Raw genomic sequence first — 24,022 nt, 5'->3', positions numbered from 1 at the left:
ATACGCCTGCACGGTCCGGTATTTCCGGCGCCACCTCCCCGCCCCAGTTCAGTTCCACCAGTGCCTACACCACGTAACAGGCTTCCAGTGTGTCTCCAGAGCCCTGTTCCTCCTCCACGCACTCGTCCTATGGTGCGTGTCTCCAGCCCGGTACCACCAATTCCGGCACCACGCACTAAGCCTCTTGTGCGTTTCCAGAGTCCTGTGCATCCTGTTGCTGCTCCCTGCATTAGCCCTGAGATGCGTGTCCCCAGTCCGGTACCACCAGTTCCGGCCCCACGCACTAGGCCTAATGTGCGTCCCCAGGGTCCAGTATGCCCTGTTCCTTCTCCCCGCACTAGCCTGAAAGTGCGTGCCTTTAGCCCGGTGCCACCAGTCCCGGCACCACGCACCAGGCCTACAGTGCGCCTCAGCCGGCAGGAGTCTGCCGTCTGCACAGCGATGCCTGAACTGCTCGTCTGCCAAGCGTCATCTGAGCCATCCGTCTCCCCAGCGCCATCTGAGCCATCCGTCTCCCCAGCGCCATCTGAGCCATCCGTCTCCCCAGCGCCATCTGAGCCATCCGTCTGCAATGAGCCTGCAAAGCCGCCCGTCTGCCATGAGCCTGCAAAGCCGCCCGTCTGCCATGAGCCTACTGAGCCGTCCGCCAGACAGGAGCCGCTAGAGCCGCCAGCCAGACAGGAGCCGCTAGAGCCGTACGTCAGACAGGATCTGCCAGAGCCGCCAACCAGACAGGATCTGCCAGAGCCGCCAACCAGACAGGATCTGCCAGAGCCGCCAACCAGACAGGATCTGCCAGAGCCGCCAACTAGACAGGATCTGCCAGATCAGTCAGCCAGCCATGAGCAGCCAGATCAGTCAGCTAGCCATGAGCAGCCAGATCCGTCAGCTAGCCATGAGCAGCCAGATCCGTCAGCTAGCCTTGAGCAGCCAGATCCGTCAGCTAGCCATGAGCAGCCAGATCCGTCAGCTAGCCATGAGCAGCCAGATCCGTCAGCCAGCCATGAGCAGCCAGATCCGTCAGCTAGCCATGAGCAGCCAGATCCGTCAGCCAGCCATGAGCAGCCAGATCCGTCAGCCAGCCATGAGCAGCCAGGCCCGTCAGCCAGCCATGAGCAGCCAGGCCCGTCAGCCAGCCATGAGCAGCCAGATCCGTCAGCCAGCCATGAGCAGCCAGATCTGTCAGCCAGCCATGAGCCGTCCAGCCAGGATCTGCCCATTATCCTGGTGTTGCCCCTTATCCTGGTGCTGCCCCTTATCCTGGTGCTGCCCCTTATCCTGGTGCTGCCCCTTATCCTGGTGCTGCCCCTTATCCTGGTGCTGCCCCTTATCCCGGTGCTGGTCCTTATCCCGGTGCTGGCCCTTATCCCGGTGCTGCCCTTTATCCCGGTGCTGCCCCTTATGACTATGGTGGGGTGGGGACCACGACCAGTGCCGGAGCCGCCGCCGTGGAAGGAAGCCCACCCAGACCCTCCCCTAGACTATGTGTTGGTGCGTCCGGAGTTCGCGCCTTAAGGGGGGGGTTATGTCACGCCCTGGCCTTAGTATTATTTGTTTTATTTATTATTTTAGTTAGGTCAGGGTGTGACATGGGGTATGTGTGTATTTTGGGGTATTATATGGTAGAGGGGGTGTTTGGTGTAGTTTATGGTTTGGTGTTGAGTGTATGTGTCTAGCTGTGTCTATGTTGGGTGTAGTTCTAGGAAAGTCTATGGTGGCCGGAATGGGTTCTCAATTAGAGACAGCTGATTTCGGTTGTCTCTAATTGGGAGCCATATTTAAGGCTGCCATAGGCTTTAGCTGTTTGTGGGTCATTGTTTGTGTATATGTATAGTTCAACGTAAGTAGTTTGTGTGTGCACTTACGTTTGAAGTTTTCACGATCGTTTGTTGTTTTTCGTTAGTGTTGTAATAGTGTGTCGTGTTCATCTTCGTCGTTATTAAAAAGAAGATGTATCCAAATCATGTTGCGCCTTGGTCCTCTCGTTCATGTCAACACGATCGTGACACTAATTTAGCTATTTATATGGCTACACTTTCTTATATCTTTATTTATCCGCTTGCTATATTGTCTTTTAGCCTATTTTACTGTTTAATTCCTGATTCACGGTTTTAGTGAACCAAGCCTCTCCTATCCTGCTCTCAGTATCTTTTACACCTCTTTCTGTCCTTCAGGCTATTTTTAGACTGCAGTCTGTTGGTACAGAGCGGCTGGTCGCTTGCTGTTTCCTTTTAATTCGTTACACTGCTCGTGATATCTTAAATATGTGTTCTAGACTTCTGTTATGGTGTTTCTTGTGTATTTTTGTCACTTTTATTCTAGACAGCCTAGATTTATTTTAACCTCATAGTATAATATGTATTTTAACCTCATAGTATAATTTCAGTTTATTTTTAACTTTCTTTCCGTTTATATACTATTTGTGCCTCGTTTAATACCTCCTTAATTATTATTTAGTTTAAAGAAGGTAAGAGACCTTTTATAAAAAATCTCTGTGAAGGTCTGTTTTCCAGCCAAGCCTTAATTGTGAGAGTTCTCTGTGAGAGACTGTCTGTTTTCCAGCCAAGCCTTAATTGTGAGAGTTCTCTGTGAGAGATGTCGTGGAAAATTGCAAGATTATGTTATAATGCTTGTATTGCATTATAATGGTTGTCTTATTCGACAGAATAGAGTGTTCTGTTACCTACTGTGTCTGTGTTCCACTGAGGATGGGCCTCTATGAGATAGCACTGGCAGAGGAGATTTATGATGTCTTTGGGTGATAAAACCTAAAGAGCATTCCAGATAACATCAGGTAATGGTTCTGTACTATGAAGTACCAGGAACGAGATTAGAACCTCGTCTTAGGGACCAAACTGAACGATAGTTTATAGCTAATGCTATCTGGCTATGGGATAATCCTCTCTCAAGTAAAAATCTTTCTTTGTGAACTGTTCCTAAGATCTGTGGTTCGTTATGTAAGTTGAGAGGGGTGTATCTTGGCTGTAAAAGATCTTTGTACTTTTCTGTTGACACTTTCAATGGTTCATTAGAGATAGCGCATCATTGAAAGTCAAAGGCTATTGCAAAGCTCTTATTATTAAAGATGTAGTTGAAGTATAACTCTGACTGGTGTGTGAAGTTTGTAACTCTCCTCATTTGGTAAAGCAGAAATATGCCACCACAGGGACTGTTTGTTTTTCAGCCAAGCCTTAATTGTGAGAGTTCTCTGTGAGGGACTGTCTGTTTTCCAGCCAAGCCTTAATTGTGAGAGTTCTCTGTGAGGGATGTAGGAGTTATTGTTACATATAGAGGCAGATATCACACTATTAAGCAATAGACAGGTGTACATTAGAATATAGGAGGAGAAGGCAGACATGAGTGAATGGATACAGGCTGGTAAAAACAGGAAACCAAAGATCAAACAGATAGTAAAATGGCCGAAGCCATACGTGCTTTAAAGTGCATTTATGGAAAGAGCAGGACACCATTATGAATATTAAATAGAGAGGAAAGGCCATAAGTGCTTAGAGTAAAGGCCATAAGTGCTTAGGGTAAGATAGATATATATTAGTTTTAGGACACGAGAGGGTCCTGCCACCATTATAAACTAATCAAGAGCGGATACAGGCGTTATTGGGCGTAAACAACCAGGAAGCCTGAAATGAAGGATAATAGTGGCAGATGACCTAGGAGAAGTAATTTAATTAACGTATGTGATGAACTCATGTGCTGTGTGTGTATAAAGACAGAGCCGGTGCTCTGAGAAGGGGTGTGATCCGCGGACCATCCCGGCTTGTGATATTTTATATTAAAAGCCTATATTGAATTCAGAAGTTCTTGTAAGTGTTATATTTTGAACCGATTATCCATGACATATTTGGCGAGCTTTGCCAGGAGAGACAGGGACTACAGAGTGACGTTCCGGGCTGGTGATAGTTTCTTTGGACAATTTTGCAAACAATGTGGCCACACAACTATAAAAAGGTAAGCTTGTTCTTACGTAGTTGAAATGTTTGTATGGATTGCTTCAGAGATCCTGTCTCAGCGGGAAGGGCGTCAAGTAGGTCTCTCTTTTAAATTTCCTAAAAACCCAGTAAATACTAAAGAACTTTTGAATTCAATGAATTTGCATGTATGTGTGATTTTGGGAATTGTATTTAATATAAATGTATGCGCATGTGTAGAGACTAAGTGAGGCGGTGTGAACTTTGCTTGTGTCGGGTATTTAGCGGAGGGGGCATGCACTCGTTCTGATCAGACCGTTCAAATGTGTGGCCTGACTGGTGAGGTTGTTTGCGCCATCTGGCTGAGATGCCTGGCCATAATGTGGGACAGCCCATACGGTCAAAACAGATAGAGTAGGTAGAAAATACTGTAAAACCTCTTCGATAAAATTTGTAGAAGGAAAGCTTGGACAGGTTACTTATGAATACGGCTCTAAAAAGAATAGAGAACTGCATAAATAAGTAGTTAGAAAGCCACGATACCGCCCTTTAAAAAAGAAAATTAGAAAGGGGTCTGCTTGGGTGGGATATTCACGGCTACCGCTCCTAAAGAAGGGGACTGAACATTTATAGGACGCGGAAGAACACTAGCCTGATTATGCGGCGTTCAACTGCAAAGGAAATCCTGCGGATAAAAACGCTCCGTCTAGCTAAACGGGGGTCTGTAAATCGGTAGGTCACACCACGATATTGCTCTAATATAGAATAGAGATCAGTATTAGGTGGGTGAATAGGGTATGAAGACAGGCTGGCCCGATTAGGTAATAGTCTCGTCATATCGTAAAAAATCCCATAAGTATAATTCCGGTTTATGTTGAGGAAGTGGATTAAATTAGTAGGAACAACTATGGGTCGTTTTAGGTAAAACGAAGGGTATGCGTGAACAAATGAATGACAATTCTTTGTGATGAATGAGCAGAATAGAAAAAATAGGAAAATAGTGTGTGTGTGTGTCTGTGACCAGCTGCTGGTAGGAAGAGGAAAGCCTCTCTGACAGTTAACTGAGTGTAATTTGAGAAGGAGAGTGCATTCAACTCTCACAGGGAAGAGGAACAAAATCGATAAAGATTGGGCAAAATAAGTTATAAATAAGGGTAAAACATTGACGTGATAACGTGTTAAACGACCATTGTAAGAATACAATAGGTGTTAAGATGTGGCCAGAGGGATGTCTGAGTCCATCTGGGTCACGGCACCAAATTATGTAGGAAATTAGATCCAAAGATGAAGGCAGAGACGTTTCAATTGTATAGAAAGATCTTTAATCAAGCAGCTGCAGAGGAGATTATTGTGATTTCACAGGGAAGAACCCCCTGAGTAAATGGTTCCATGTCCCTTATATAGTGGGAGGTGATAATACAATCAGATTGTTACACAACAGTTATTTATACCAGCAACAGTTCCAGAAGCCTTATTATTTATCAGTTATAACCCTTATTACTTAACTATTATAACCCTTATTACTTAACCCTTATAACCCTTATAACTTAATCCTTATAACCCTTATTACTTAACACTTATAACCCTTGTAACTTTGGGAATGTGTACTCAATCGTTGTGGTAATTACCACTGGACAAAACTCATTACTTTTCATCACAGTCACAATCACATCCATCCTCCTCATCACATTCCTTTAACTCCCCTGATGTTCTCGCCATCTTATTGCTCCCTTCTCCGCTCCCCTCTCCGCTCCCTTCCCTGCCCCTCTTTTCCCCCGGCTCAACCTCTTCTACAGTCTCTAAGTTCCTCCCTGTCTCGTCCTCTAATACATTAACGTTTCTTGGACATTTATCGTGAAACACCTTGACATCAACCTTGTAGCTTTTCTTCAACTTGACTTCGAGTGCTCCCAAGGTTTCCAGGGTCAATATTTTCCCATTGTCCTTTATGTTCTCCCCCCAGTATGCTCCGACCATCCACTTCTTGTTCTTCTGGTCCTTGTTGTTGTAACAGCAGTAGGCTGTCCACATGAGATACGGGATGTTCACTCGGTTGTTCAATTTGTTGTTGCTGGGCACTGCTCCAGTCACCACATAGGCTTCTATCTTGTTGTTGTTATTCTTACAGTTCTCCACAAGATATTTTCTGACTTTGCACTCTATTGAACGCCATCTGCCTCGGTTGAAGCCTCTTTCCTGGGGAACGGCGTTTGTCAGGGTGAAAGTGGACCTCATGGTAGCATCATCAGGTGCGTGTTTACATGGGAACAGGTGACCTCTGTCCAGATCCATGCTACTTATTGTTGCACTGTAGTCTGCGTCCACAGCCTGATGGTCGACTCTTATACCTTTATTATTATTAAGCATCTTCACCTCTTGTTGGGTTTTCATCTCTTTTATATTTTTATCTTCAAGCTGCAGAAACATCAGTCAGACATTAAAACTCTTTAACTAGTTTAGACATTACAACTATTTAACTAGTTTAGACATTAAAACTCTTTAACTAGTTTAGACATTACAACTCTTTAACTAGTTTAGACAGTACAACTCTTTAACTAGTTTAGACATTACAACTCTTTAACTAGTTTAGACATTAAAATTCTTTAACTAGTTTAGACATTACAACTCTTTAACTAGTTTAGACATTAACTCGTAAAAAAGTCACAATTTAACAACGATTTAAGCTGGAAGTGTTTGCACCAAATGTGCCTTCATATCTCAAAGATAATGTATGTCTATAGCAGTAAATAAATACACATGTTGAATGAATAGAGATTAGAACTACCTGGGGCTCTATCATCCAGGACTGACTTGGTAACATAACTGTCTGTGATATATACCAGTAAACAAATACACATGTTATGTTATATGACAAAACATTAGTCCTACCTGGGGTTCGATCATCCAGGGTTGATTTGTTGGTCTCTTGCCCCCAGGACCAGTGAAGGTGTAGGCTGAGAACACAGGGATCTTGTTCAACATGTCATAGAGAGTTGCAAACCTGTAGGAGTTCTTGAACAACTGACAAATCGGCTTGTAGCGGTTCTGGATCTGGACTGTCCCACCAACCAAAATACCCGGGAGATTTGGAGTTGTCCCCTCCAGGAAGAACTTCTCACAGTCTGTAACATCACTGAACTTATCCACTACATGAGACAGAGCAGGATGAAGGAGAGAGAGAAGGAGGAGAGTAGAGAGATGATTCAATACCCCCATCATCACCTGAAGACTGTACACCACAGAGACAAAGATAAAGTTACAGAGACCAGTTGGTAGACTAGAGACTGTTGAGCTGAGTCAGGACAGACTGCTTTAAATAGTTATAACAGAGACCAGTTAGTAGACTGGAGACTGTTGAGCTGAATCAGGACAGACTGCTTTAAATAGGTTTTCAGAGACTCCTCCTTCATGTGTCAAAACAGAGGGTTGATTTGCATAAACTCCTCTGTACATTTCCATGGAAACTGCTGTAACTAATAAAATGTGACTCACCTCCTGTAGGCCTTTTCCATGGGACTGTATGGTGATCAGACCTCTGGGCCTTTTCACAAGAACCACCACAGACATTTTAATTAACTTCATCTGAATTAAACATTTGCCCTAAATCTGCCATTGGGAATGTCATGTCTTGACTTTTCCTAGAATACGTGTTTTAAAGAAATGGGGAGACTTGGGTATTTGTTTTTGGATCGAAGCTGTAGAGATCAGTCAGGAATTGAACTCCTAATATCTAATTCATCATTAAATGACCGGGTATGATGGTACATTGATCAGCTGTACAGTTTCAAGCTGTTATTTTTGCGTTTTTGCCCAAAGTCAACCTTTAACACATTGACTTTGTTTGAACATGATTTCATAAACTAAATCTTAGCAGGACAAATCATTTAAATGTTTTTAACCCTCTGCCCTTCCTTCTCCTGACGGTTGTCTGGCCAACCGATGATCAAATTCCCCAGATGAACCTTGACTTGTTAGTTTAATGCAGAATGAATGTACCCTCTCTGTTCTCCTAGATGCTGAACCTGGATGTAGTGACTGTGTACACAGAGTTTTTCTTCCTCTCTCATGATCTATCAATGCCTCAGGATGTCACTGAGTAAACATTATCTAACTGAATGAGGAACTCTTCTGTCATGATATCTGGGAGAAGGAGTGTCTGAAGTAAACAGAGCACCTGGCCTGCAAGCAGTCAACTTCCTTTTCAGTTTATTTATTACATTGACCAGATCAACATGTACTTGGTTGTTTAAATGAGTCCTGTCTGGCATAATTATCTGACTTGCAAGCAGTCATTTGCCGACTTAGTGGCCTTGTGGGTAGAGTGTCCACCCTGGTAGGGGATTGGGGTTTGATCCCTGGTTGAGTCATACCAAAGACTGTAAATAATGGGACCAGATGCGTCTCTGCTTCAACATTAAGGAGATGATGGGGTACAAGGCCTTCTAACAGACTAGCTTCCTGTCCAGTAGGCACTCAGCATTAAGGAGATGATGGGGTACAAGGCCTTCTAACAGACTAGCTTCCTGTCCAGTACTTGTACATCAAGCTGCTTCATGCTACAGAAACAAGAGGCTTTTGGCTTTTGTCCTTTGGGTCGTTCTGGTTTCAGACAAGACTTACTGAAGTAGTCAGTTGACAATTAAAACTAGTCTGTCTCCCGGGTGGCGCAGTGGTCTAGGGCACTGCATCGCAGTGCTAGCTGCGCCACCAGAGTCTCTGGGTTCGCGCCCAGGATGGGCTGGGTTCGCGCCCAGGCTCTGTCGCAGCCGGCCGCAACTGGGAGATCCATGGGGCGACGCACAATTGGCATAGCGTCGTCCGGGTTAGGGAGGGTTTGGCCGGTAGGGATATCCTTGTCTCAGTATGTAATAAAATGTATGCACTCTACTGTAAGTCGCTCTGGATAAGAGCGTCTGCTAAATGACTAAAAATGTAAATGTAAAACGTTATTTCACTCGTTTTGTTTCCAAAGAAACAGGTAAAGGTTGATCTTGTGAATTTGATGAATGAACTGAAATAAAATTGAAATAAAATAAGGTAAATGGTCCATTGAGGATTGTCTTTCAGAAGAAAGAAAAAACAGACACTAAATACAAAGACACAATTCAGGTGCTTCCACAGGGTTGAAAATGTTGTGAAATGTTGTCTGCACTTTCCATGTAATAGCAGCACCAAGGTTACGGTTGCTGAGTTCACATTCATTCATATTCCACGAGGCTTAACACCTCTGACACAAAAACTCAAAGAAGTCCAAATATTTAGTATGATGTCTCATAAAGGCCTCACCTACATTACAGATATATGTACAACTGACTGGAACGGAGGAAGATGTGTACAACTGACTGAAATGGAGGAAGATGTGTCCAACTGAATGAAACGGAGGAAGATGTGTCCAACTGAATGAAATGGAGGAAGATGTGTCCAACTGAATGAAACGGAGGAAGATGTGTCCAACTGAATGAAATGGAGGAAGATGTGTCCAACTGAATGAAATGGAGGAAGATGTGTCCAACTGAATGAAATGGAGGAAGATGTGTACAACTGAATGAAACGGAGGAAGATGTGTCCAACTGAATGAAATGGAGGAAGATGTGTCCAACTGAATGAAATGGAGGAAGATGTGTACAACTGAATGAAACGGAGGAAGATGTGTCCAACTGAATGAAACGGAGGAAGATGTGTACAACTGAATGAAACGGAGGAAGATGTGTCCAACTGAATGAAACGGAGGAAGATGTGTCCAACTGAATGAAACGGAGGAAGATGTGTCCAACTGAATGAAACGGAGGAAGATGTGTCCAACTGAATGAAACGGAGGAAGATGTGTCCAACTGAATGAAATGGAGGAAGATGTGTCCAACTGAATGAAATGGAGGAAGATGTGTCCAACTGAATGAAACGGAAGAAGATGTATACAACAAGTCCTTATTATGACAAGAACAGCTCAAATAAGCAAAGAGAAGCGACAGTTCATCATGATTTTAAGACATGAAGGTCAGTCAATGCGGAACATTTCAAGAACTAGTATAGTCTGACCACTGAGTTTATTTCCAGAAACTGAAGTAGTTCACAGTAAGAGCGGACACAAGGCTGTGTATGTAGAGTTAGAAAATGTGGTTCCTAACAACACTGTGGTCAGAGCAGCACTGGACTGTTTAACACCTCAGACTCAGCAGCTGTAGATTCTTCAGTTGAGGCTTTTTCTCAGTAAGAGTAGAGGAGACTGGAGAACAAATCAAATCAAATTTTATTTGTCACATACACATGGTTAGCAGATGTTGATGCGAGTGTAGCGAAATGCTTGTGCTTCTAGTTCTGACAATGCAGTAATAACCAACGAATAATCTAACCTGACAATTTCACAACAACTACCTTATACACACAAGTGTAAAGGGATAAAGAATATGTACATAAATATATATGAATGAGTGATGGTGCAGAACGGCATAGGCAAGATGCAGTAGATGGTATCGAGTACAGTATATACATATGAGATGAGTAATGTAGGGTATGTAAACATATAAAAATGGCATTGTTTAAAGTGGCTAATGATACATTTTTTACATCAATTATTCAATTATTAACACCTTTACTTAATACCCATCCCGGATCCGGGATCCTCTTCATCAAAGAAGCTGACTAGCATAGCCTAGCCTAACAGGACAGGGATATCATATAATATAATTTCATGAAATCACAAGTCCAATACAGCAAATGAAAGATAAACATCTTGTGAATCCAGCCATCATTTCCGATTTTTAAAATGTTTTACAGCGAAAACACAATATGTATTTATATTAGCTAACCACAATAGCCAAACACACAACGGCATATTTTCACCATGTTTCCACCGCATAGGTAGCCTTCACAAAACCCACAAATAGAGATAAAAGTAATCACTAACCTTGAACAACTTCATCAGATGACAGTCTCATAACATCATGTTATACAATACATTTATGTTTTGTTCGAAAATGTGCATATTTATAGCTACAAATCCTGGTTTTACATTGCAGCCACGATCGCAAATAGCACCAAAGCAGCCAGAATAATTACAGAGAGCAACGTGAAATACATAAATACTCATCATAAAACATTTATGAAAAATACATGGTGTACAGCAAATGAAAGATAAACATCTTGTGAATCCAGCCAATATTTCCGATTTTAAGTGTTTTACAGCGAAAACACAATATATATTTCTATTAGCTCACTACAGTAGCCAAACACACAACGCAATTTACTCCCCGCCAAAATAGCTTGCACAAAACCGACAAAATAGAGATAAAATGAATCACTAACCTTGAACAACTTCATCAGATGACAGTCTTATAACATCATGTTATACAATACATTTATGTTTTGTTCGAAAATGTGCATATTTAGAGCTGCAAATCGTGGTTATACATTGTGAATACGTAGCAACGATTCACCAGAATGTCCAGAGATATTTTGGACACTCACCTAATCTGATCAAAGAACTCATCATAAACTTTACATAAAAATACTTGTTGTATGGCAAATGAAAGATACACTGGTTCTTAATGCAACCACTGTGTTAGATTTTTTAAAATAACTTTACCACAACATACAGCATGCGTTATTGTGAGACAGCGCTCACCTATTCTCCGCGGTGTCAACACATTACACAGAAATACGAAATAACATCATAAATGTTGTCTTACTTTTGCTGTTCTTCCATCAGAATGTTGTGTAAGGAGTCCTAGGTCCAGAATAAATCGTTGTTTGGTTTTAGAATGTCCATTTCTTCTGTCGAATTAGCAACTTTGGCTAGCCATGTCGAGCTCACGTGTCCATCATCTCTTGACGCATGGAGCGAAAAATTCCAAAATTCCCAATAAACGTTGAATAAACTGTTCAAACTCGGTCGAAAAAATCCTACTTTATGATGTTTTTCTCATATGTATCAAATAAAATCAGAGCCGAAGCAATTCGCCGTGTATACCGAACGCTCTTCAGAAAACAATGTGGAGGTCCCCCGCGCGCCGCGCGCCGTTTAACAGTCTGATGGCCTTGAGATAGAAGCTGTTTTTCAGTCTCTCAGTCCCTGCTTTGATGCACCTGTACTGACCTCGCCTTCTGGATGATAGCGGGGTGAACAGGCAGTGGCTCGGGTGATTGTTGTTCTTGATGATCTTTATTGCCTTCCTGTGACATCGGGTGGTGTAGGTGTCCTGGAGGGCAGGTAGTTTGCCCCCGGTGATGCGTTGTGCAGACCTCACTACCCTCTGGAGAGCCTTACGGTTGTGGGTGGAGCAGTTGCCGTACCAGGCGGTGATACAGCCCGACAGGATGCTCTCGATTGTGCAGTTGTAAAAGTTTGTGAGTGCTTTTGGTGACAAGCCAAATTTCTTCAGCCTCCTGAGGTTGAAGAGGCGCTGCTGCGCCTTCTTCACCACGCTGTCTGTATGGGTGGACCAATTCAGTTTGTCCGTGATGTGTACGCCGAGGAACTTAAAACTTACTACCCTCTCCACTACTGTCCCGTCGATGTGGATGGGGGGGTGCTCCCTCTGCTGTTTCCTGAAGTCCACGATCATCTCCTTTGTTTTGTTGACATTGAGTGTGATGTTATTTTCCTGACACCACACTCCGAGGGCCCTCACCTCCTCCATGTAGGCCGTCTCGTCGTTGTTGGTAATCAAGCCTACCACTGTAGTGTTGTCTGCAAACTTGATGATTGAGTTGGAGGCGTGCATGGCCACGCAGTCGTGGGTGAACAGGGAGTACAGGAGAGGGCTCAGAACGCACCCTTGTGGGGCCCCAGTATTGAGGATCAGCGGGGTGGAGATGTTGTTACCTACCCTCACCACCTGGGGGCGGCCCGTCAGGAAGTCCAGTACCCAGTTGCACAGGGCGGGGTCGAGACCCAGGGAACAGCATTCTCACATAGGTATTCCTCTTGTCCAGATGGGTTAGGGCAATGTGCAATGTGGTTGCGATTGCGTCGTCTGTGGACCTATTGGGGCGGTAAGCAAATTGGAGTGGGTCTAGGGTGTCAGGTAGGGTGGAGGTGATTTGGTCCTTAACTAGTCTCTCAAAGCACTTCATGATGACGGAAGTGAGTGCTACGGGGCAGTAGTCGTTTAGGTCAGTTACCTTAGCTTTCTTGGGAACAGGAACAATGGTGGCCCTCTTGAAGCATGTGGGAACAGCAGACTGGGATAAGGATTGATTGAATATGTCCGTAAACACACCAGCCAGATGGTCTGCGCATGCTCTGAGGATGCGGATGAGGATGCCGTCTGGACCTTCAACCAAGCGACGGTTAACACGTTTAAATGTTTTACTCACGTCGGCTGTAGTGAAGGAGAGCCCGCAGGTTTTGGTAGCGGGCCGTGTCAGTGGCACTGTATTGTCCTCAAAGCGAGCAAAGAAGTTGTTTAGTCTGTCTGGGAGCAAGACATCCTGGTCCGCGACGGGGCTGGTTTTCTTTTTGTAATCCGTGATTGACTGTAGACCCTGCCACATACCTCTTGTGTCTGAGCCATTGAATTGCGACTCTACTTTGTCTCTGTGGTTTCCAGTTTACATAGAGTCAAATAAAGTTCGTTCAGGGCCATCGATGTGGCTGCTTGGGGGGGAATATATGCGGCTGTGATTATAATCGAAGTGAATTCTCTTGGTAGATAATGCGGTTGACATTTGATTGTGAAGAATTCTGTCAGGTGAACAGAAGGACTTGAGTTCCTGTATGTTATTATGATCACACCACGTCTCGTTAATCATAAGACATACCCCCCCGCCCCTCTTCTTACCAGAGAGATGTTTGTTTCTGTCGGCGCGATGCGTGAAGAAACCAGGTGGCTGTACCGACTCCGATAGCGTGTCTCGAGTGAGCCATGTTTCGGTGAAACAAAGAACGTTACAGTCTCTGATGTCTCTCTGGAATGCTACCCTTGCTCGGATTTCATCAACGTTGTTGTCAAGAGACTGGACATTGGCGAGTAGCTAGGGAGTGGAGCGTGATGTGCCCGTCTCCGGAGCCTGACCAGAAGACCGCTTCGTCTGCCCCTTTTACAGCGTCGTTGTTTTGGTTCGCCGGCTGGGATCTGATCCATTGGCAAAACAGAGGATCCGCTGCGGGAGAGTCGTATTCCTGGTTGTAACGATGGTGAGTTGACGTTGCTCTTATATCCAGTAGTTCCACCCGACTGTATGTAATGAAACCTAAGATTACCTGGGGTACCAATGTAAGAAATAACACGTAAAAAAACAAAATACTGCATAGTTTCTTAGGAACACTAAGCGAGGCGGCCATCTCTGGCGGCCATCTCTGTAGGCTTTTGCTGATTATGAAAATATGATTTAAGTTAGATTAATAATATTTGTATGCAAACATCATATCTCAGCTACCATTACACACTAAGAATGTTCCAAGGACATACCAGTAGGTAATTTGCAATTTAACCAATTCAATGTTGGCTTGTATGAATCAATTTCTTATTTCATGAAACTACAGAAATCCTTTGATAAACCTTCTGATATGTGTATTTATACTTCCACAGTACCCAACCCTCTGATATGTGTATTTATACAACCACAGTACCCTCTGATATGTGTATTTATACTACTACAGTACCCCCTGATATGTGTAGTTATACTACCACAGTACCCTCTGATATGTGTATTTATACTACCACAGTACCCTCTGATATGTGTATTTATACTACCACAGTACCCTCTGATATGTGTATTTATACTACCACAGGATCCTCTATGTATATTTATACTACCACAGTACCCTCTGATATGTGTAGTTATACTACCACAGTATCCTCTATGTATATTTATACTACCACAGTACCCAACCCTCTGATATGTGTATTTATACTACCACAGTACCCTCTATGTATATTTATACTACCACAGTACCCTCTGATATGTGTAGTTATACTACCACAGTATCCTCTATGTATATTTATACTACCACAGTACACAACCCTCTGATATGTATATTTATACTACCACAGTATCTTCTATGTGTATTTATACTACCACAGTATCCTCTGATATGTGTATTTATACAACCACAGTACCCTCTGATATGTGTATTTATACTACCACAGTACCCTCTGATATGTGTATTTATATTACCACAGTACCCTCTGATATGTGTATTTATACTACCCCAGTACCCTCTGATATGTGTATTTATACTACCACAGTACCCTCTGATATGTGTATTTATACTACCACAGTACCCTCTGATATGTGTATTTATACTACCACAGTACCCTCTGATATGTGTATTTATACTACCACAGTACCCACAGTAAAATAGTGTGACCTGCTTCAGCTCTTCTAACATTTTTATGGTAGTTGAAGAAGTATAAAATGTTTTACTTAAGTGAAGCAGTCACTTTAAATATTATACATGACGGTAGGGTAGACCGGGGAACAAAGTAACACAGGGTCAGTTGTAACAGATAAATAAGTCCAATTAGAAACCACGTAGAAAGCTCTTATTCAATGTGATAATGGTTGGTTAGTGTCTCTACATGACCAAGAGGTTTTGTTAAAATCCAATGATGACTTTTAGTTTTATTGAAGAAGAAAAAGGTTTTTGAGGCCCTAAAGTAAATATACTTGCCACCTCTTTTTGTTAAATTATTGACCTGTGGAACATTCACCAACTGGGTCAATTGTAACATGTAATTCCTGCCATTTTTGGTTGAATTGTAAACAACTGGTATGTCCTAGGAACATACATAGTGTGTAATGGTAGCCAAGATATGTTGTTTGTAAAAAAAAATCGAATTAATTTAATTTAAATAATATTTTCATAATATACTAAAGTCTAAAAGTGTTAGTCTGTTCCCCAGTCTCCTCTACTCTTACTGAGAAAAGGCCTCAACTGAAGAATCTACAGCTGCTGAGTCTGAGGTGTTAAACAGTCCAGTGCTGCTCTTACCACAGTGTTGTTAGGAACCACATTTTCTAACTCTACATACACAGCCTTGTGTCAACTCTTACTTTGAACTACTTCAGTTACTGGAAATTTGTCCCCCAACAACACCAGTAAATGAAACATCCATTATATGCCTTGGTTTAAAGTAAGTGTGTTAGAGGCTAAATCAGAATTCAGTTGGACACATCTTCCTCCGTTTCATTCAGTTGGACACATCTTCCTCCGTTTCATTCAGTTGGACACATCTTCCTCCGTTTCATTCAGTTGGACACATCTTCCTCTGTTTCATTCAGTTGGACACATCTTCCTCCGTTTCATTCAGTTGGACACATCTTCCTCCGTTTCATTCAGTTGGACACATCTTCCTCCGTTTCATTCAGTTGGACACGTCTTCCTCCGTTTCATTTAGTTGGACACATCTTCCTCCGTTTCATTCAGTTGGACACATCTTCCTCCGTTTCATTTAGTTGGACACATCTTCCTCCGTTTCATTTAGTTGGACACATCTTCCTCCGTTTCATTCAGTTGGACACATCTTCCTCCGTTTCATTCAGTTGGACACATCTTCCTCCGTTTCATTCAGTTGGACACATCTTCCTCCGTTTCATTCAGTTGGACACATCTTCCTCCGTTTCATTCAGTTGTAATCATATCTGTAATGTATGTGAGGCCTTTGAGACATCATAGTAAATACGTTGACTTGCTGGTCAAGGGAAATGCAAGTTTACTTAATTGAGTTGCTGAGTCAGAGACGCTAAGCCTTGTGGGATATTAATGAATGTGATCTCAGCAACCGTAATTCCAGAACAGTCCCACTGTTGTAATTGTGTGATGTGTATCTTCTGACAGACTCTATGCTGAGTAAAGTCATGTTTTTATCCTAAAACGTTTTTCTACCAGAACCAAAGTGTGGATGCAGTCACTATTTAGAGCAGTCTAATCTCTTTAACCCAGAACTATACTCTTGTGTGATTAAGTTCTGGGTCCATACGTGTTAGAAACTACAGGAGGTGAGTCACATGTTATTTTTTTACAGCAGTTTCCATGGAAACATACAGAGGAGTTTATGCAAATCAACCCTTTCTGTCTTGACATCTGAAGGAGGAGTCTCTGAAAACCTATTTAAAGCAGTCTGTCCTGACTCAGCTCAACAGTCTCCAGTCTACCAACTGGTCTCTGAAAACCTATTTAAAGCAGTCTGTCCTGACTCAGCTCAACAGTCTCCAGTCTACCAACTGGTCTCTGAAATAACTATTTAAAGCAGTCTGTCCTGACTCAGCTCAACAGTCTCCAGTCTACCAACTGGTCTCTGAAATAACTATTTAAAGCAGTCTGTCCTGACTCAGCTCAACAGTCTCCAGTATACCAACTGGTCTCTGTAACTTCATCTTTGTCTCTGTGGTGTACAGTCTTCAGGTGATGATGGGGATATTGAATCATCTCTCTACTCTCCTCCTTCTCTCTCTCCTTCCTCCTGCTCTCTCTCATGTAGTGAAGAAGTTCAGTGATGTTACAGACTGTGAGAAGTTCTTCCTGAATGGGTCAACTCCAAATCTCCCGGGTATTTTGGTTGATGGGATAGTCCAGAACCAGGGCCAGAACGAGGGCCGCTACAAGCCGATCTGCCAGAAGTACAAGAAAATCTACAGGTTTGCAACTCTCTACGACACGTTCAACAGGATCCCTGTGTTCTCAGCCTACACCTTCACTGGTAATTCAACGGAAGGCAGACCAAATCAACCATGGATGATCGAGCCTGAGGTAGGACTAATGTTTTGTCACATAACATTTTATTTGTTTACTGCTATATATCACAGACAGTTATTTTACAGAATATAGAACTATAAACTACCAAATAAAGTCCCACTCCATATATAAATTCCCAGTAATTTATTTGGTATTTACCAACGTTTTAGGCATCACTGTGTCTTCTTCAGGGTGATGTCATGAATACTTGAACCAGGTTATGTAGACAAACAGTGTAATTAGTGCAACCAATGACAGTATTGAGGGGTGTGTCATAATGATTATCTTAATTAGAATGAATTAGTGAAACTGTTAAACAATAGTTTATGGCATATTGAATATATTACGCTATTGTTATCATATGGAAGCATCACTGAATATTGTACATCATATTAACATCAACATACATTATTGTTTCAATCAATTTCACATATTTAATTGTTTCGTTTTTCATTTCATATTTGTTACATGTAATCTTTTGGTTCAACCTTAATGTATAATGAGCATCATCAACAGGGGGAACATATTAGGTGTAGGCTAATATGCTGTAGAAAGAATATATACATTCATAAGACTTGTTCATAAAATAAAGAATTATTTGTACATAAGAAGGGCCTGAGATCAAAGTCAATATTCAGACCACTAGGGGTCAATGTCTTTAGACAGAATATCCTGTCTCCCTTTGTAGTTGTAGGATCTCGATGTGACCTCCTCTCCTTGGTAGAGCAACATGCTCAATGCCTGTGTATTTGAGGGAGGAGATGGGATGGTTAGCTTCAACAAAGTTAGCTGCTACTGGGTAGTCAATGTTCTGTCACCTGATTGACCTGCTACTGGATAGTCAATGTTCTGACACCTGATTGAGCTGCTACTGGGTAGTCAATGTTCTGTCACCTGATTGACCTGCTACTGGATAGTCAGTGTTCTGTCACCTGATTGACCTGCTACTGGATAGTCAATGTTCTGACACCTGATTGAGCTGCTACTGGATAGTCAATGTTCTGACACCTGATTGAGCTGCTACTGGGTAGTCAATGTTCTGACACCTGATTGAGCTGCTATTGGATAGTCAGTGTTCTGACACCTGATTGAGCTGCTATTGGATAGTCAGTGTTCTGACACCTGATTGAGCTGCTACTGGATAGTCAATGTTCTGACACCTGATTGAGCTGCTACTGGTTAGTCAATGTTCTGTCACATGATTGAGTTGTGGTGTTCAGCTATGTGTTGTTTTAATTGTCTTTTCGTTTGTCCTACGTTGGCTTTCCCACATGAACAGGTGATGAGACAGATTTCTCCCTTGGTCTTGTATGAGATGATCCCCTAACAGGGATTGTTCTACCTGTATGTGGGTGTCTGAAGAAAGACGTTTTTATAGTGCTATTACACTGTGCGCATGAACCAAGTTTGTAGTTCCCATTTGGAATGGGTGTCAAGAGTGTCTGAGTGAGCTCAGGGGGCAGGTCAGATCTCACCAAGCTGTCTCCAATATTGCGACCACACTCATAGACCACCAGGGGGGTCCATTGAAGAAGTGTGCAACTGTTTTGTCTGATTGCAGAATATGCCAGTGCTTTTTCAGGATTGCTTTCATTTTCTCCGAACCCTTGGTGTACTTAGTACAAAACACAGTTGGGTTGTTTTTCTGCTTTGGTGGAGTTTTTAGTAATTCCTCTCTTGGTTTTGGAGATATTTTCATCATTGCCGCATCAAGAGTTTTGTCCTCATTTTGAATTTATCTGTCATTCTTTTAGCATTGCTGTCAAAATCTGTCTGGTGGCCACATTTTTGTTTAACCCTGCATAACTGGCTATATGGTCGACCATTCTTGGTGAATTTGAGGTATTCAGAGCTCTCGTTTAGTAGAGTTTGGAATTAATTGAGTTCCTGCTGACTTACTTCCCAGAGCACAAATAAATAATCTATGTATCTCTTCCATAGAAGTATTCAAGTATGTAAGCGATGTGTCTCTGTTTTGTAAAGGAATGCTTCTTCAAATTGTCCCACGTACAGGTTTGCATAGTTGGGTGGGCCCATGGCTACACCCTGACTTTGAAGGAAAACGTCTGACTCAAAGACAAAGTAGTTATTGGATAATAGTTCAGTAAGATTGAACCAAAAGATGAAATAACAAATATGAAATATGAAACAATTAAATAGGAGAAATTGAATTAAACAATAATGTATGTTGATATAATATGATGTACAATATTCAGTGATGCTTCCATATGATAACAATAACCTAATATATATTTAATATGCCATTTATGATTTTTTAATAGTTTCACTAATTCATTCTAATTAACATAATCATTATGACACACCCCTCAATACTGTCATTGGTTACACTAATTACACTGTTTGTCTACATAACCTGGTTCAAGTATTCATGACATCACCCTGAAGAAGACACAGAGATGCTGAAATGTTGGTAAATACCCAATAAATTACTGGGAGTTTATATATGTAGTGGGACTTTCTTTATTTGGTGGTTTATAGTTTATTCGCCGTTAGTCAAACTCCACACAAACTAATTTTACTGGGTGTGCGCCAGCTCATGTTTTTTAATCTACAGAATATAGAACTACCACTATGAAGGGTATAGAGACCTGATTGATTGTGAACCCCCCCCCCAGAAAAGGGTTTATTGTACAGAAAACTTGTGAATTAATATATGACTGTTGTTTCCTGCAGCTCAACATGGAAAACAACAACCATGAAATGCAGGTGGATCATCCATACCAGGCTGTGAACTACGACTATAGTAACTCAATAAAAGAAAAAGATGTCAACAGAGGTCACCTCTTCCCAAATTCACATGCTCATTATCTTGATACTCAGAAGTCCACCTTTACCCTGACCAACATCGTTCCCCAGGTGGTGTCCTTCAACAATGGCAGCTGGAGCAAAATGGAGGACTATGTCAGAACGAAGTTTAAGACGGACTGTAATAGTACCAACGGGAATATAGAAGCCTATTTGGTGACTGGAGCGGTTCCCAGTAAGAGAAACACACTGAAATACGAAGTGAACATCCCAGATCTCCTGTGGACAGCCTACTGCTGTTACAGCAGGGAGAAGAAAGAGTGGATGGCCGAAGCACACTGGGGGAGCAACAAGAAGGTAAAGGGGAAAACATTGAAACCAGAAACCTTGGGAGCACTCGAAAAGATGTTGAATAACAAGTTGAAGCAGCATTACCCAGGTGGTGGTGTCCAGGTTTTCCCAAAGCAGTGTCCAAGAGGTTCTTCTCAGAAAGAGAGAGAGAGGGAGGTAGGAAGTGGGTATGTTTGCAGGAAAAGGTAAATGGAATGTGATGAGGATTGTAAATGTGTCTCTTTGTAGGTGTATTTACACTGAGTGTACAAAACATTAAGAACACCTGCTCTTTCCATGACATAGACTGACCAGGTGAATCCAGGTGAAAGCTATGATCCCTTATTGATGTCACTTGTTACATCCACTTCAATCAGTGTAGATGAAGGGGAGGAGACGGGGTTAAAGAAGGATAAATAAGCCTTGAGACATGGATTGTGTATGTGTGCCATTCAGAGGGTGAATGGGCAAGACAAAATATTTAAGTGCCTTTGAACAGGTTATGGTATGGGGTATGGTAGTAAGTGCCAGACGCACCGGTTTGTGTCAAGAACTGCAATGCTGCTGGGATTTTCACGCTTAACAGTTTACCGTGTGTATCAACAAAGGACATCCAGTCAACTTGACACAACAGTGGGAAGCATTGGAGTCAACATGGACCAGCATCCCTGTAGAACACTTTGACACCTTGTAGAGTCCATGTCCCGACCAACTGAGGCTGTTCTGAGGGCAAAAGGGGTCTGCAATTCAATATTAGGAAGGTGTTCTTAATGTTTTGTACACTCAGTGTATATACTAATTGATTATTGAAAAATATAACTTATAAATGATTGTCTTAGTGGATTGTGTATCTCTGTAAAGGTCACACATCATATGTCAGAGTTTTCATCCATAACACAGACCACTATTGAGAATTCATTCCCCTACAGGAGACCAGAGTTCAATTCCCGATTCAAACCTTTCTAGTCTATATATATCTATAGTCTATACTCTTCTCTTCCCTCTGTCCATATCTTCTATGTCTGTGATATACAGTTGAAGTGTATATACACCTTAGCCAAATACATTTAAACTCTGTTTTTCACAATTCCTGACATTTAATCCAAGTAAAAATTATGTTTTAGGTCAGTTAAGATCACCACTATATTGTAAGAATGTGAAATGTCAGAATAATAGTAGAGAGAATGATTTATTTCAGCTTTTATTTCTTTCATCACATTCCCAGTGGGTCAGAAGTTTACATACACTCAATTAGTATTTGGTAGCATTGCCTTTAAATTGTTTAACTGGGGAAAACGTTTCAGGTAGCCTTCCACAAGCTTCCCACAATAAGTTGGGTGAATTTTGGCCCATTCCTCCTGACAGAGCTGGTGTAACTGAGTCAGGTTTGTAGGCCTCCTTGCTTGCACATGCTTTTTCAGTTCTGCCCACAAATTTTCTATAGGATTGAGGTCAGGGCTTTGTGATGGCCACTCCAATACCTTGACTTTGTTGTCCTTAAGCCATTTTCCCACAACTTTGGAAGTATTCTTGGGGTCAATGTCCATTTGGAAGACCCATTTGCGACCAAGCTTTAACTTCCTGACTGATGTCTTGAGATGTTGCTTCAATATATCCATATAATTTTCCAGCCTCATGATGGCATCTATTTTGGGAAGTGCACCAGTCCCTCCTGCAGAAAAGCACCCCCACAACATGATGCTGCCACCCCCGTGCTTCACGGTTGGGATGGTGTTCTTCGGCTTGCAAGCCTCCCCCTTTTTCCTCCAAACATAACGATGGTCATTATGGCCAAAGAGTTCTATTTTTGTTTCATCAGACCAGAGGACATTTCTCCAAAAAGTACGATCTTTGTCCCCATGTGCAGTTGCAAACCGTAGTCTGGCTTTTTTATGGCGGTTTTGAGGCAGTGGCTTCTTCCTTGCTGAGCGGCCTTTCAGGTTATGTCGATATAGGACTCGTTTTACTGTGGATATAGATACTGTTCTATCTGTGTCCTCCAGCATCTTCACAAGGTCCTTTGCTGCTGTTCTGGGATTGATTTGCATTTTTCGCACCAAAGTACGTTCATCTCTAGGAGACAGAACGCGTCTCCTTCCTGAGCGGTATGACGGCTGCGAGGTCCCATGGTGTTTGTACTTGCATACTATTGTTTGTACAGATGAACGTGGTACCTTCAGGCATTTGGAAATTGCTCCCAAGGATGAACCAGACTTGTGGAGGTCTACAATTAGTTTTCTGAGGTCTTGGCTGATTTCTTTTGATTTTCCCATGATGTCAAGCAAAGAGGCACTGAGTTTGAAGGTAGGCCTTGAAATACATCCAGAGGTACACAGGCTAATTGACTCAAATGATGTCAATTAGCCTATCAGAAGCTTCTAAAGCCATGACATAATTTTCTGGAATTTTCCAAGCTGTTTAAAGGCACAGTCAACTTAGTGTATGTTAACTTCTGACCCACTGGAATTGTGATACAGTGAATTATAAGTTAAATAATCTGTCTGTAAACAATTGTTGGAAAAATTACTTGTGTCATGCACAAAGTAGATGTCCTAACCGACTTGCCAAAACTATAGTTTGTTAACAAGAAATTTGTGGAGTGGTTGAAAAACGAGTTTTAATGACTCCAACCTAATTGTATGTAAACTTCCAACTTCAACTGTATCTATAGTCTATACTCTTCTCTGTCTATATCAAATATAAAAAGTACAAAAGGGAACACAATTCTATTCTAATAAATAAAATACAGTTTAATTCCTTGATGATGTGCTGCCATTACTCTTGTTAATGTTAATAATTATGCTTCCAGCAGGGTTGAGGTCAATTCCATTTCAATTCCAGTCAGTTCTAGAAGTACACTGGAAATCCATTTCTCTGCAATGCTTTTCAATGAGGAACATTTGGAATTGAAATGGAATTAACCCCAACCCTGGCCTACAGTTTGTCAGGTTGTGACTTCCTTATGACTGTTACCATGGAGATACTATTATATGTTCTGAATGTAATTCTATCACTGTTACCATAGAGATACTATTATATGTTCTGAATGTAATTCTATCACTGTTACCATAGAGATACTATTATATGTTCTGAATGTAATTCTATCACTGTATGTATCCATCTTCTTCCCATCTGAAGGAATAAACATCTATAATGAATGAAGCCTGTGAGTCTGGTGTTTTGTTCTCATGCTGTTTAAATGTAACCAAGTGACTCCAAAATGTTCCAATTCAACATTAAACCACATTATTTGAGCTAAAAATATAAATTATTGAAAGTACTATTTTAGTTGTCAGTTATTCATTCAAACTTTGCCTTAACT

At 41.9% G+C, this 24,022-nt stretch overlaps 2 protein-coding genes across 2 annotated transcripts; one reads left to right on the top strand and one right to left on the bottom strand.

Moving 5' to 3' along the window:
* Positions 1-5,244: 5,244 nt before the first annotated feature.
* On the bottom strand, positions 5,245-7,274 carry LOC139561371 (endonuclease domain-containing 1 protein-like). The gene is made up of 2 exons (XM_071378407.1): positions 6,816-7,274; positions 5,245-6,341 (listed from the first exon to the last, which is right to left on the bottom strand). Exons 1-2 carry the CDS (start codon positions 7,143-7,145, stop codon positions 5,571-5,573), a joined length of 1,101 nt encoding a protein of 366 aa, XP_071234508.1. The 5' UTR covers positions 7,146-7,274; the 3' UTR covers positions 5,245-5,570.
* A 9,966-nt stretch (positions 7,275-17,240) lies between these two features.
* On the top strand, positions 17,241-23,862 carry LOC139561734 (endonuclease domain-containing 1 protein-like). Its single transcript, XM_071379001.1, has 2 exons — positions 17,241-17,619; positions 20,299-23,862. The coding sequence occupies exons 1-2, from the start codon at positions 17,278-17,280 to the stop codon at positions 20,908-20,910; spliced, it is 954 nt and encodes a 317-aa protein (XP_071235102.1). The 5' UTR covers positions 17,241-17,277; the 3' UTR covers positions 20,911-23,862.
* Positions 23,863-24,022: the final 160 nt, after the last annotated feature.

This window comes from Salvelinus alpinus, chromosome 31, assembly GCF_045679555.1.
Source record: "Salvelinus alpinus chromosome 31, SLU_Salpinus.1, whole genome shotgun sequence".
Lineage (NCBI taxonomy): Eukaryota > Metazoa > Chordata > Actinopteri > Salmoniformes > Salmonidae > Salvelinus > Salvelinus alpinus.
Note: the sequence above shows the minus strand (reverse complement) of the source record. Positions and strands in the feature narration are given on the sequence as shown.

Bases quoted from the DNA above. Each gene is read 5' to 3' on its own strand.
- LOC139561371 (XM_071378407.1), bottom strand. From the start codon at position 7,145: ATGATGGGGGTATTGAATCATCTCTCTACTCTCCTCCTTCTCTCTCTC. The intron at 6,342-6,815 runs GTAGGACTAATG...ATGTTTCTGCAG, and splicing joins CCTGGATGATCGAACCCCAG to CTTGAAGATAAAAATATAAA.
- LOC139561734 (XM_071379001.1), top strand. From the start codon at position 17,278: ATGATGGGGATATTGAATCATCTCTCTACTCTCCTCCTTCTCTCTCTC. The intron at 17,620-20,298 runs GTAGGACTAATG...TGTTTCCTGCAG, and splicing joins CATGGATGATCGAGCCTGAG to CTCAACATGGAAAACAACAA.